The sequence below is a fragment of the Protopterus annectens genome, chromosome 2.part0 (genome assembly GCF_019279795.1).
Source record: "Protopterus annectens isolate FY-2018-M chromosome 2.part0, PAN1.0, whole genome shotgun sequence".
Classification (NCBI taxonomy): domain Eukaryota; kingdom Metazoa; phylum Chordata; order Ceratodontiformes; family Protopteridae; genus Protopterus; species Protopterus annectens.
Window position 1 is genome coordinate 187,135,273 of NC_056728.1, and position 14,366 is coordinate 187,149,638.

The 14,366-nt window shown below is 41.3% G+C and overlaps 1 protein-coding gene across 3 annotated transcripts in view; it reads right to left on the bottom strand.

Moving 5' to 3' along the window:
- Positions 1-14,366, bottom strand: part of RAPH1 (Ras association (RalGDS/AF-6) and pleckstrin homology domains 1) — a 2,904,638-nt gene that overhangs the window by 908,595 nt on the left and 1,981,677 nt on the right. For all 3 annotated transcript variants that reach the window (XM_044060647.1, XM_044060646.1, XM_044060645.1), the window contains one exon: positions 12,107-12,184. In XM_044060647.1, coding sequence (XP_043916582.1) covers positions 12,107-12,184 — 78 coding nt within the window. The remainder of the gene's footprint in view (positions 1-12,106; positions 12,185-14,366) is intronic.

Below are 14,366 nucleotides of genomic sequence, written 5' to 3' on the forward strand. Positions count from 1 at the left end.
CTTCACTAATCAAGGGATAGCAAGAAACATACAATACCAAACAGGTCCCCATCTTGGGTAGATTTTGCAGGAGATGAATATGTCAAAAATGTAGCCTCTGATTTGCTTACCTTTTCACACTGCTACTACTGTACAGGCCTGGGCCAGTTTAAGGGGCCCTCATTGTACTCTATATACTGGGCACCAACAGTCACTTTCTTAAGAAACATGAGGTATGTCTGCAAATATGCCTCCTTTGCACATAGGTGTTATGTTGATCCGATGGCCCTTACTTCATTGCTTTGCTCACAGCTCTCTGTTCACTTGAGTCAGGCCTTGCTGTTGCACATTCTGACTCCTGATTGCTGACTGCAAGAACACTGAAAATTTCAATATTTCAGGCACAGAATGTGGTCACTTTTCCATGAACACCACCATGATTAAGATCCAAGCTTTGTCAGCAGAAAAAAATATGGCTCAGCAGCTAGGTGTACTCTCCTAACCCAGCAGCATACTCCCACATGTGGCCCCAAAACATGTTGGATAGATTAGAGAGGAAAATAAGAAGGATCCTTCATGCTCACCAAATGATTTGTAAAAATCAGTCCATACCAAGATTATATATTCCCCGTTCCGAAGGAGGGGTGGGCCTACTGAAATTGACTACATGGACAGATCTGCAATCGTGGCACTCTACATAGATCTGCTGACCTCACAAGACCAAAATGTAGTGAAAGTTTTGAAACAAGCGGAGAATAAACCTAAGATGATTTCTCTGCTTAGGCTAGCAAAAGCATATCGGCACTGAGTAGGATTGGAAATCAAACCACAAGTGGATAAAAACCAGGCAGCAACTGAATGTGCCAAAAAAAACAAAAGAAAGAATATAAGGTGAAGGACGAGATGAGAAGGCAAGAAATGTGGAAAATGCATAACTGTAGTTGAAAGTATAGAAAACTTCTGGAAGAACCTCATGTTGATCAGGAACAAATGCAGGAATAGTTAAAGAGAGGCAAATTCAAACCAAGAGATGAAAGGTTAATACTGACGGCACAAGACAGTGGGTTACGTACATGTTGGTTTGCAAAGTCCATTGAACATGTGGGAGAAACAGATAAATGAAGGTTTTCTGAAACAGAATTGGAAACAGTTGCACACCTCATTGCTGGTTGTGACACACTAATGTCAGAAGGACTGTATACTGAAAGGGTAATAATGTGGTGAGACTGTTGCACTGGGGATTGTGCAAACATTATGGTACTGATGTGGCTGAAAAATACTGGAAACATGAGCCACAAAGCATCACAAAAAATGAAGTCTACATCACATGGGATCACCCATTGCCAACACTTCAAAATATAGATACTAGAAAACTGGATATAGTGGTCCAAGAAAAGAAGACAAAAGTAGCACTGATCACTGAAATCGCCACACCCAGGGACTAGAGTGTCCTGCATACAGAGAGACACAAAGTCATAAAATATCAGAATTAGCAAGCAGAAACGAGAGCATTGTGGAGCTGCTTCCTCACCATTTCTGATACTGTGGAAGAAAGATACCTAGATAGTTCCAATAGTAGTAGGAGCAATGAGTCTTCTTAAAAAAAAGTCTGCAATCATATTAGATATTCTATTAATACATGCAACTCTGCACAAATTGCTGCAGGAGTCATTACTGGGCACATTGCGGGTGCTACAAAGAGCATTTTTGGCTGACAGAGTGAAATAATACTAATTACATGAACTTAAATTGTACTTTAACTTGGGCATGGGGCCCATTACTGTCATGGTATTAGAAACCCAAAAGATTTGGAGAAATTAAGAGAGAGTGGGAACATGACAGAAAATTATTGCCAAGCTGCAGAAAGAAAAGGAAACCTTACCAGCAACCCAACGCAGAAGACTGCCAAAATTAGACTATGTGATTCTAGTACTTGCCGCTAAATGTTTGACTCTTTTAGACCACAAACTCTACGTTACATCTACAAAGGCCTTATACTATGATTTCAATGCAAGGTCAAGACTCATCAATTACCATTCTTAAGAAACTAGCTCTAGTTCACTGCTGAAAAACATACCGTCACAGAGCACACTATTCTGTTACTAAATTTGAAAAACACTTGCTCAGATGTTCTACAGCAGGGTACAATTAGTAATATCACTTTGCCTCTGGAACTCTTTGCACATTAAACTTTCTGAATTTTGACTATAGAATATCTGCATCCATACAGAAAAACTGGACACTGGAAAGATTATCTCATCTTCACATCCATCTTGGAAAGGAAAAATACAATTCTACCAGCAAAGTAACAAGGTGATGAGAACAACAAAAAAGAAGTTATGTACTTACCATAACTTTCCATCTGTGTTGTCCATTTTCATTCTTCTTCAATGGATGGATTCGGATCTGACTCTGCCATTACACTAGTTTGTGGCCACCAACAAACTCTCAAGCTCCTTTCCTACCCATAATGCACCATGCCCAATGTCCCTCAGATCCTATTTACTGCTTGAGAGAGAGAGAGAGAGAGAGAAAACTATAAAAGAATTGCCATAACTGGAGTTAAACACGAGGGACATATGGTATCCCCAAGAGTCTCATTCCTCCAGAAGTCATTTGTAAGACATGGAGGGAGATGGAGGGTGGGGAGTTGAGGAAGAATGAAATGGACAACACAGATTGAATGTTATGGTAAGTACAGAACTTCTTTATCCGAATATTGTCAATTTTCATTCATTCCTCAACGAATGGGACAGAGTACTCAGCTACCTAAATTCCTGGGTGGACTCTAAGGAAGGATATTCCTGAGTATGACTGAGCCAAAGGCCACTCTTCCCCTCAAAACCAGATCTCGTTTGTAATGAGTGATAAAGGAATGAAGATTTAACAGGCCACACACAGATCGTCCATGGATGCTCTAGACTGGACTACAGTGGAAATAGCCATAGGTCTGGCTGAATGAGCCTTTAATGGTTTTGGTAAGGGGAGATTCAACTTGTTGTAGACAAACAACATTCAACCCATCAAACATTTGACAAGAGTTATCTTTGGAATTGATTCCCGCAACTTATGTGCAAAGGAAACAACCAGCTGGTCTGCCTTCCTTATTGCTTTTGTTCTTTGCAAGTAGAAACGTAATTGCCTATGAACATCCAGTAAGTGCAGCATATATTCTCCTTTAGTTGAAAAGTTTGGGAAGAATACTGGCAGGTTAATGGCTTGGTTAATGTTGGATTCTGACATCACATTAGGTAAGAAGGAAGCAAGGTGACCCTATCCTTGTGGAAAATCAAGTGTGGGGGGGCTTAAGAAGATAATGCTTGAAATTCAGAAATTCTTCTAGAAGATGTAATTGCAGCTAGAGACAGTTTTCCAGCTCAAATTTCAAATCACATTTAGCTGCTGGTTCCAAGGGGGAATGTGTTAAGGCTTGCAGTACCAAATTGAAATCTCATGGAAGTATGGGACATTTATAAGGAAGTCTAAGTAGAAGAGTACCTTTCAAAAAGGCTTTACACAATTTAGAGGAAGTCAGAGAGGAATTCTGAAACCCCACACGAATGCTAGACATGGTTGCGAGTTGAATTTTAATTGTTGAACTAGCACCCTCATTAAATAAATTCACTAATAAATTCAAGAACAGAATAAATTGGGGCTAAGAAGGGGTTTACCGGATCCTGGTCTGCACAATAAACAAATCTTCTTCATTTACTTCTGTAAAGTTTTCTTGTAGAGGCTTTATGGGAAGATAACAGTACAGAACAGACAGGAGAAGGCAACATTGGTTGCCTGGCTATTAATGGAATTGGAGAAACCGTACAGTCAGTTTTAGATTTGAGGTGTCCAGGTGAACCATGCCTGTCGGGTGAGACAGAAGGTCTGAAATTGTATCTAAAATCCAAGGTAGGTACAGAAGATGAGGCCAAAGGAATGGGAACCACATTTTTCAAAGCCAGTAAGTTGCAGTGAATATAACATTGGTCTTCAACCTAGCTGCTTTCTAAAGGAATTTGGGAATTAAAGGAGTCCAGAGATAAGTGTACAAAAGACTGGGGGGCCAATCGTGGAGTACAGTATCCCTCAATGACTCCCCCCCCCCCCAGTAGACAGATCAGGGCAAAGATGCTGCTGCCCTTGTTGTTTAGGAGAGAAGCAAAGAAATTGCAGCAAGGCCGGTCTCACTGATGCAAAATTATGTCTGTCACTTTGCTGTTGAGACACCACTCGTGAGGTAGTAAGATGGACCTGCTCAGTCTGTCTGCTATCATGCTGAACTTTCCTGGAATATGTGTTGCGACTAGAAAGTGGCTGGAAGAAATTGCCCATTGCCACACCCTTAGGGCTTCTCGATACAGGGGGTAAGCTCTGGTTCCCCCTTGTTTGTTGATGTACCAATCTACTGACACATTGTCCATTTGGACTGCAATTGTTCTGAGGGGGGAGAATTTTGAAATGTTTGCATCATCAAAAGCACCACTATCATTTCCAGGACATTGACATGCAAGTTGGCCTCTGTGGGGGACCAAGTGCCTTGGACTGTGTTTCTCAGAAAATAACCCCCCACACAATCTGAAAGTGCCCTTGGTCACTATGGCCTTGGGATTAGGGAGAATGAAAGGATGACATTGCAACAGATGTTATGACTGCATCCACCAGGAAATATACCTTTTTCTTAACTAAGTTATTCTTATCCTTGCCAATATGGGGTGAGAGAGAACTGACAACTGTGTTTGCAGCATCCATTGCAGAATTCTCACATATCTTGCTAAAGGAACTAAGATTATTGCTGCTGAAGCTGATCCCGTGGCTTGCAGAATTAACTGGGCTGAAATTCTGGTACTGCAAATTATTTTCTTGACCTGATTTCCTACTGATTGTACTTTCAAAAGGGGAAGAGAAGCTACCATAGATACTGTGTTGAACATTGCCCCTATGAATGAATTGATTGTAATTGTGACTTGTTGTAACTGATGGTTATTCCAAGATTTGAACAAGTTTGCAATACTTGGTCTCACACGTGATACCTGGTTGGAGCATTAATGAACAAGTCATCTAAGTATGGAAACACCAGGAATCCCTGCAGTTTTAAGTGAGCTTCTACTACTGACATACACTTAGTGAAGACCCTTGGAGCTGTGCTCTGAACTGGAACTGACTGGCACCCAGCCAGACGCGCAAGTACCTTATGGATCATCTGTTCATTTTTGTGTGATAACACCCATCCTGACAGTCTACCAAGCAGATACAGTCTTCCTTGCTCAGAAAGGGTAGAATGGACTGAATCGTGGCCATCCAAAACCTGGTGTGTCAAACTGATTTGTTCAACAAACAGATCTAAAATCGGTTTCCAGTTCCCTGTTTTCTTTGGCACTAAAAAGAATCTTGAATAAGTTTCTGATTCTATTTGGTCTGGCTGGACTTCTTGGATGACTTACTAGCAGCTTTTGGATTTTTAGTGTTGCTGCTTCCCTCTGATTGGGTGAAACATCGTGGATTTTCCTGGGTAACATAGGTGGTAGGGAAAAGGGAATAATATAATCTCTGGAAATGATTCTCTGCGCCAAAGTGTCCTTTATGTTTAGCCAGACTTCCTGGTGCAGAGGTAAGCAAGCCCTCACTGCCTCCAGAGGAAGACAATCAGGCCTCCCTTCAGGAGCACTGAAAGGGTCTGTCTGAAAATGCATCTCTAGACCCTTGGTTTTGTGGGCCTCCTCTGCCACAAGAGCATCTTCTGCCATTATCACTCCCCCTTCTGCCTCTGAGGGAACTACCTTCACATATGTCCTAGAAGGACCCTGAGACTTTCTGAACCGCAACTTTTAACCTCCCCGTTGATGCCTGGAAAAGGTTTATTGAGGGGGTGAAAGACATACCCCCATTGCCGATAGGGTCTTTCTATCTTTCTCACACCTGGAGAGTGCATCTTTTACTGTGGGATCAAACAAAGAAGAACTGTCAAAGGGAGCACTGATGAAAGATACCTTAAAGAGCTCCGCAAAAATCACACAGGTGCATACAACCATGCCTACTGATGGAAATACTTGAACCCACAGCCCACAGAGGTGCCTTCTGCAGCATGTGAGATGAGCCTCATGGATGAATTTGCAATGGATTTAAGAGTAGCCAACTGTGAGACCACAGAAGTTTGAGCCTCTCCAGTAGTGGTCCCTGAAAGGGAGTTTGAAAGTACCTTAATCAAGTCCCTTTGCAGTATCGTGAAGTGTGCCAAGTAGTTCAGCAATCAGAGAGCAAATACCACTGAAGTATAACTTCACTTCCCAAAACTGTCTAATGCCCTAAGCTCTCTGTTAGGGGGACAGACAGTGGAACTCTGTTCTATGAGTTCCTTCTTTGTAGCTGCCACCAGGACCATTGCATCAACTGGTACTCCCTTACTCCAATGTTCTCTTCCTACAGGTGGAGCAAGAATCCTGTCTGGTCTCTTCGGGATTGGCTCAACTGTATCATGTTCCTTCAATTCCACTTAGAAACCAAATTAGTAACTTCATCAGTGGCTGGAGTAACCCAGGAGGTAGACGGGTCAGTTCCAAAAGCTTCTAGAAATACTGACTCCCCAGGAGTTGCGTTTTGGGCAGACAACCTACCCTTCTGTTTAAGGATCTCAAAAGCTCCAAATGAGATGTCATTGGGTGGTGATTTGGGAGACCCTTCTCCCCTCATCAAAGTCAGTAATCTTGGTGATGGACTCCTGGGGAGAGTCCAAGTGCCTCCTCTTGCATGTCCTCTTTCAAGGGACTTCTTCAGTGGGATGCTCTAGAGAAGTATCAGAAGAGATGACAATACCCACCTGGGTGATCTGGAAGCTTTGGGCTGGCTGTCCCCATGGCACTGAATGCTGAGGATCACTGTGCAAAATCAGCTGAGATGTCAAGGGTGGATCTGAGGGGGAAAGACCCATCTGAGCTGCTGGAGCAGAGAAAACCTCTTCACAACTTGGAAAGCAGACTGCTCAAGAGAGAAGGAAGTCAACAAAGCTGAGAAAATGAGTTTCTGACGTGCCACTTCCCTCTGCTCTGAGAGAAGTCCACCCAAGGGGGAACCTAGAGCTGAACTGTCCAACGCTGAAGCTCTGAAAGAGAGTGAGAGCTCTGAAAACCTCGGAGTCAATCCTATCCCCCCCAGATCCAACCTGGTGGCAGCTCCGAGAGTTATCCAGATACGAAGATGTTGGGGCCAGTGTACTCAGAAACAGTTGGATCTGAAGACAATGCTCTCTTTGGATCTGACCCAGAAGGACCCAAAACGCTTGGATCCAAGGACTCTAACACCACAGGTTGGATCAGAGGAATAGTAGTTATCGGTGTAGTAGTAGATGGATGTTATTCCTGACCCAAGTGGGTAGGAACCGTGAGGACTCCCTTCTGAAATTTCTCCATGAAGAATATCATCATCCTTTCCACATTTGCCTTTGTGAGACTTCTGGAGGAATGAGGGGACCCCACCAAAGGAGACAGAGTGGCACACTAAAGAAAGGGGAAGGCACCCTTTACTGGATCCGCTCTGGGTGAATACACAGCACGTGGCAATGGTTTAGGATCCGGGTATGTTTAGTCAGATCAGAGGAAGGACTAGCCACATATTTTATCGGATCCAAAGATGGTCAGATCCGATTTGGACTTCTTTATTCTTGGCTCTGATGAAGCAGAAGCAGTTGAGTCAGAAGATCTGGACCTTTTTAAAGGGTCCTGGATTTTAGTTTTTGTAGCCTGAACTCAAGATATGGCCTGAGAAAAAGGAGTTGGTAATAGCCCCTTTAAGACTAATTTATTCAGTCTTTCCATTAAAGCCCTGGGGTTGAACCCACTGCAAATGTCGCATTCCTGGTCAAGATGTTTGGACCCTAAACAGAATACACAGAGTGAGCATATGGAAAGGGTATTTTGTGCCCACACTTTTCATATTTCTTGAGTCCTTTAACAGACATTGTAATATAACAGATATCAAAAGGATATTCAGAAAATTGTAATCTAAAGTATCCAGACAGTGAGCAACTAAATACTAATACTCCTGAAAGGAAGACACCAATAAGAAAAAGGCTAGAACAGAATTTTTTCTTTGGTTAGGTAAAATTAGCTTTAAAGAAAAGAAACGGGCTAGGAAAGACCTACCAACAATGGTAGCAAAAAATACACTAACAAGTGTAAAAGTAGAAAGGTGAATAAAATTGAGAGACTAGTGGAGAAACAGCTACTTCTGTCGCAAAAAGATTTACTCTATCTCAAATTAACTGTTAAAAGGAAAAAGCTTGTAAAACTTTGACTTACCTTCATCAAAAAGCTCAAGAGCAAAGGTGACCACGTCTAGATGAGAAAGCAGCAAACGAGATCTGAGGGACGTTGGCCATGGTGCATTATGGGTAGGAAAGGAGCTTGAGAGTTTGCTGGTGGCCATGAACTAGTGTAACGGTCGAGTGATCTGAATATCGGATCCAAACCCATCCACTGATAAATGTATCCTTCGCAAGAAATAACTGCACTGTCACAGAAGAAATCAGCCTTGAAAATACTCTACAAAGCACCACTGCTTCCGTGCCTGCAACTCCAAAATTACACATTAAATTAGTCAGTCTTTCTTTTGATACAAACTGTACTGAAAGTGTTATTTGATTAAAATTCAGAATTAAACTCCAGGTCACTGTCAGGGGTGCAGTGCTATCTGACTTGATGATTGTATTTAAAAGGGAGCAGGAGTGATAACACCTGCATGAGATTGGGATGTAGGTGGTTTGCCTCATCAGAGAAAACACCTCACATTTTCCAATTTTGTATTTTAATCGAATGTGACTTTCGAACAATGCATTTCAAACGAGAAACACATTTAGTCCACATTCTGACCAGTGACAGCTATCCAACTGAAAGCAGCATGACTGGCATTATCTGACAGATTACATAAATGCACAGCTGCAATCTACAATCCTACATTCACTATTCTTCCATGAAGAGCAACACCTACATTCAAGGTCAATGTGAATTAATATTTAACTAATACACAAATGAATAAGGCCGTAAGGTTGGCTAAGAGGCACAGCCGCAGGAAAAGGAAACAGGAAGTGCACATTACACAAACTAAACATGGAGTGCACAAGATACTATATACTCAACAAAATGTCTCAAAAGAAGGTTTTCATTCAAACAAATCTTTTCTCTGCCTTTTTTTTGTGTGTGTGTTTTCTGCTTATAAAATGAGCTAGAACAGCAGCACAGTCCAAGGTTTTACAAAATGTCATGACTGTAGTTGAACCCTAAGTAAGAAGGAATTAATATGAAGGTGACCACACAGGAAGCTAAGAACAAAGATGACAAGTAATGTTTTGCTGAGGTTATAATTAGGGTATTTAGCACTAATTCAGTTGAGGTCACAGAGAACAATGTTACACAGGAAAATGAAACAAACTATACTACAGCCTTCAGACTTCAGCTTTCAAGCAAAAAGTCAGAAATAAAAGGCAATTACTGACCAGTCCATGCACCCTGCATGTAGTCATTTCCTCAAAGGCTTTATCAGATTTCACTGACTCAATTCCACTGATCCAAGATGTATTAAGCAGGGAAAAGCCTTCATCCCAAAGGACCAATTTCAGACGCTGCCCAACAGTAAGGTACAAACTGTACAGATAACATATATAAACACAGCTCACAGAATACGATATTAAGTACAAAGGTATATAATATGCTATGACCACCACCACCCAAGTGGGAAAAATACAAGCAAATTACCTGCAGTTTAGCAGAACTATCGTTTCACTGATTACGTCATCACTTTACATATTTATAGTACAAGGTATTTATACAATATGCAGCAGTACCATCAAATAAGTGGAAAGGAAGGTCATGCATGTTAGAAGCTGAGGATTCAACACTGCAGTTTTTATTGTTAAAAAGTAAGAATTCCAGAATCATCTTCAAAGTGCAAATTAGAGAAAGGATGGGAAGCTATAGGGGAAGTGACAGAGGGGATAGCAGCAACAGTATATTAAGTAAACGTATTAGGATTAAGACTGATATTATGCACATTCTACATATGGTCCATTTATCTCTTTTTACTGGTAAAAGCTCTGTACTCGCATCAAGTATTGCGAGTGCAATCCTTTGTAATGATCTCTTTTCTGCTTTGCTCTCTTGGATTCAGCTTATGTAAATTTTCAGCTACCTGCTCCACATAAGCATCGGTAATTATGAGCAACAGAATTGTGACAGTTTACTTACACAGATAATCAACGGACACTTAAAATCATTCCCTCGCAAGTCTGCTTTATGGTATAGATGGATAAAGCCTCACCAACTCAAATATCCAAGGATCAACAAGTGACCTTGGCCATGATGATACTGGCTAGGGAGAGTGAAAGACCATTACTGGCTCAGTCCCATTACAATACTGACACCCACTTGTGGCTGGGTGGGGCAGCAAGATGGCCATGGACCACTGATCTGCTTTGGTCTTCCAAGAAGCCTAGCACTGCTGGACTCAGCATGCATGTAAGAAAGGGGAATTTCACTATCTATGTCAGTACTGCAGGTCTTACCTTGGCGCTATTTACAATAAGCCACTAGAGGAAGGAACTGGGGATCAAAAAGACCCACACCTGAACGGAATTTATTTGTTTGCCCCTCCATGCTTGGAGACTATCTAGCTGATTACTGCAAATCTTCCCATCACCCTCAATGCAGCAACAGGTAATCATAGTGCATTTGTCATACAGGTAGCCATCAGTGAAATTTTACTGTAAGCCTTAATACCTTGCATGACATGGTAAGTACTCCAGGGCCGTACAAGCAGTGCAGAGACATCATTCACATCCATGGGTGATGCTTCCCCTGAAGAAATTCCACATTCCCTGCCCATAAAGAATGACTCCTGCTAGGTCTCCAGTTTACACCAGAGATGGATTAATGGGAGATAAGAGTAGATACCTACTCGTGTTCTGTAAAAACACCCCTCAAGCTCCAACAAGGAAAATTCAAAGCAGGTAATGCCCCTTCATTTCTCTCCTTTCCTAAGTCCTCTAGCTCTTGGTGTACTAATCAAACCTGTCTCATGACCTGTAAGGAAGACGGCCTCTCTGACTGGTGGCTTACCTACCCCCCCCCCCTTACTACTAGGTGAATGGTTGGGGGGGGTGACAGAATGAATGGGCCAATTGGTCAGTGAAGGAAAGCTGTAAATTACAGGTACAAGCCAGAAAAACACAGAAAAGGGAAAAAAGCATCACCTTACAGTAACTACAAGTCATCACATTTGACTCTGCAACATCAAACTTCATGGTTCCTGAGGCTGTGTGTTGCTTGGAAACTTGTGACAGTTTATCTTTTTATCTTTTCTGTGAGGTGGTTACAGTTTCAAAGCTATATTACAGTACATTAATAAATGCAGTACAGAGCATCAGGGAAGGGATAGGCATCCCCATCCAAGATGGAGGGTGCTTGTTGATATGCCTGTAAGGTGAGGTGTGGTCCAAAGAAGGGAATTGCCCTTGGATGTAATAAACAAGGGTGGGGGTGGTGGGGGGAAAGGGACTGGGTAAGTCATAAAAGAAAAAAAATCCCCCCAGATGGAAGCACAAATGATCCAGGCCCCCAGGACAACCTCAGAATGAATGGCCAGCCCAGCAATAACACAAATGTAAAAGCAGTAGTTCACAAATGTATAAAGAATATGAAAAAATGGAACACACTGGTAATAAGCTGCACTAAAGGGATCTGAAATATTTATCACTTGGCACTGATGAATTTTATACTACAGTGCAGACTCCACTGCAGACTTGCTTTCCCAATCAGAATAATGGATCTCAAACAGTGCTTGAAAGACCAGCACTGTGCTATGTAGTACGAAGTTCTGAAGCACTTGATTTCCCCTGATGGCTATCAAATCCTTTCCTGCTTCTCCCCCACCACAGTTTAGGAGTAAATGGGCTTCTTTATTAAGGAATTGTTCAAGTTTGGCCATTTGGGAAGTAGAAAGATTTGTCATTATGGAGGAAGCATATAATACAGTACAAGCAAGTATAATTGTCAGATTATGTCTCAGTGATGTTGAAAACTTTTAACAGGCTTAAATAAAACTAATTTTCAACTGCTAAGTCACAATGCAGAAAGCAAACAACCTCTACCTTTTTTACTTGTGCCTCTTTAATCTTCTCCAGGGCTACTTTAATCTTCTCTGCTTTCACCTTGGCAGCCTGCTCTTCCTGCAAAGACAGATAATTTATATTAAATACACTGGGATAGGTGTGAAAGTAAAACAAATACATGTGACAAAGTAAAACAAGCTCTTTTTCAGTCTATCTCCAGAAAAAAACATGGCTTTTGCATGCAATCGCTATACAACTCCTACACTTTTGAAGTTGGTATTAGTGATCACTCATCAAAACTGAAGCCTTCATAACTACAATTTTTGGTGAATATTTAAGGAATTACCTTAACACACACAGTTATGCCTTAAATGCTTTTGTAGCAACTGAACTTCAGCTATGCCAGGAGAAGTAGGGCAGTGGATGTGTAACATGAGAGCACAGCTAGCTGGAATTTGATAAAGCATTATATGTTATTTGCTTATCAAACTTACTTGTACAGATGCTTGCTCTGAAAATGGATTTGTAAAGTTACTTGTGTTAAAAATGTACCAACAGTGTGTCCTGATTGTATTGTAACTGAATTAAATATATGTTAACAGAGGATACTGGAAGAGATGAGATTAAGCTTAGCTCCAGCTATCTTTGGAAAATAGTAAGAAATTAAATTACTGGGCCTAAGGCCATAAATAAGTTATCTCACATTTCTGAATAAAGCCAGAGATGAAATGTCTGTAAGAAGCATGGTTTATCATTCTCTGTAGAAGTCTGTAATTGTTTTGCGACTTCCAGAAGCTGCATCACATCTCAGCAATGCTCTTGTGTGTGCATTATTGACATTTAGGTGCTAAATCCTGGCAGTTTCTAGCAATGGGGGTTGCACAGGAACTAGAAGTAAGATGATTAGATGTAGGTGATGTCATTCTGTAAACAAATAATGTTTTAACATTAGGTGAGAGTGAAGTTTCAGGGCAGCCTGTTTCTTGGAACCTGGCACAGAAGGATCCCTCACCTACTTAAATTTTTCCTTGCTCTGTTAAGTAAGTTGGAATGGTAATTCTCTAGATCAGTCAGGAAAATATAGTGAGAACAGTTAAGTATTGTTTTTCCGCAACTGTGTGAATCTTTCCAGCTGTGTTATTTTTAATATTTCCTGTGATTGAACTCTGGCTCTTACTGTAAATAGATATTTCATATTTTCATGATCTTTTATTATTTATTATTAAATATATTTAAACTTTTCAATTTGTCTGGTCCTTTAGAGAGTATTTTAACCTTTGAGAGTACTTATATCTTTTGGTGACACTGTGGCCACTCCTGAAGCCTGTCTGTTTGGTCAACATTACCATTTGTATTAACATTAACTTCACTTCGTATAACTGGGTAGCCTTGCAAGAGACTTGGGTAGCTGGCTTTCTAGTGTCTGGTGGCAATGATAACTACCTTATAGTCTGGGCAGATGGGGGCATGGGGGTAAAACAGAGCCAGTCTTTCCCAGGTGTATGTGTATGTATGAAAATCAAATCTCAACGTTTGTGTGTGTGTGAGCTACTTGGAGCATGGACACGAAGCACTACTTTCAGGGAAAGGGTGCTGGAGGACTTGGCTTGGACACTCAGCTGAGGACTTCACACACTACAGCTGTGCTAGTGGGGAGCCTTATTGGAGCCCTGGAGGGAGACAGATATAAAGAAATCCAGACCCTGGACTGACTTGTTTACCTGTGTGCTGTTAAGGGAAATTGTGCTTGATGCAGACAGCTGCATCTGGAAATACTGTGTGTATCTTATCTTTGTTTCAAGTGCCTCACTGGTGTCAGTGCTGAGGATTCAGGACCTTGATTACTGGCCCAGAAGTGGGGCGTCACAAATTCAAGCAGAACTGGTCTTTCATTTAACACTCAGCTAACCAACTAACCCTTTCTCCTTGTCTATACTCAGTTATCAATCACTGGTAGAGAATGCAGTCTCCAACCCAAAGTCCAAAATTCTGCTTGGACTCATCCCACTCTATTCCATTTCTCTCTCTATTTTCTACTGATACATTTGTTCATTTGATAATTTTCATCAATAAATACCACCTCATTATTGCATATTTTCTAAGCCCCTTCTTGCAGTCAGTCCTATTGTTAAAATCTTTCTCCATTCCCATGTTGGATTAGGTCTTAAAATTGTTTTTGCTACTTTGAAAATATAATATTCTGCATGGTTGTTGTTACTCTTCTTAAAGGGCTGCATCCAAAAAGCTACTCTCTTCTTATTTTGTGAACCCCTCCCAATCCCATTTCAAAATAATTTCT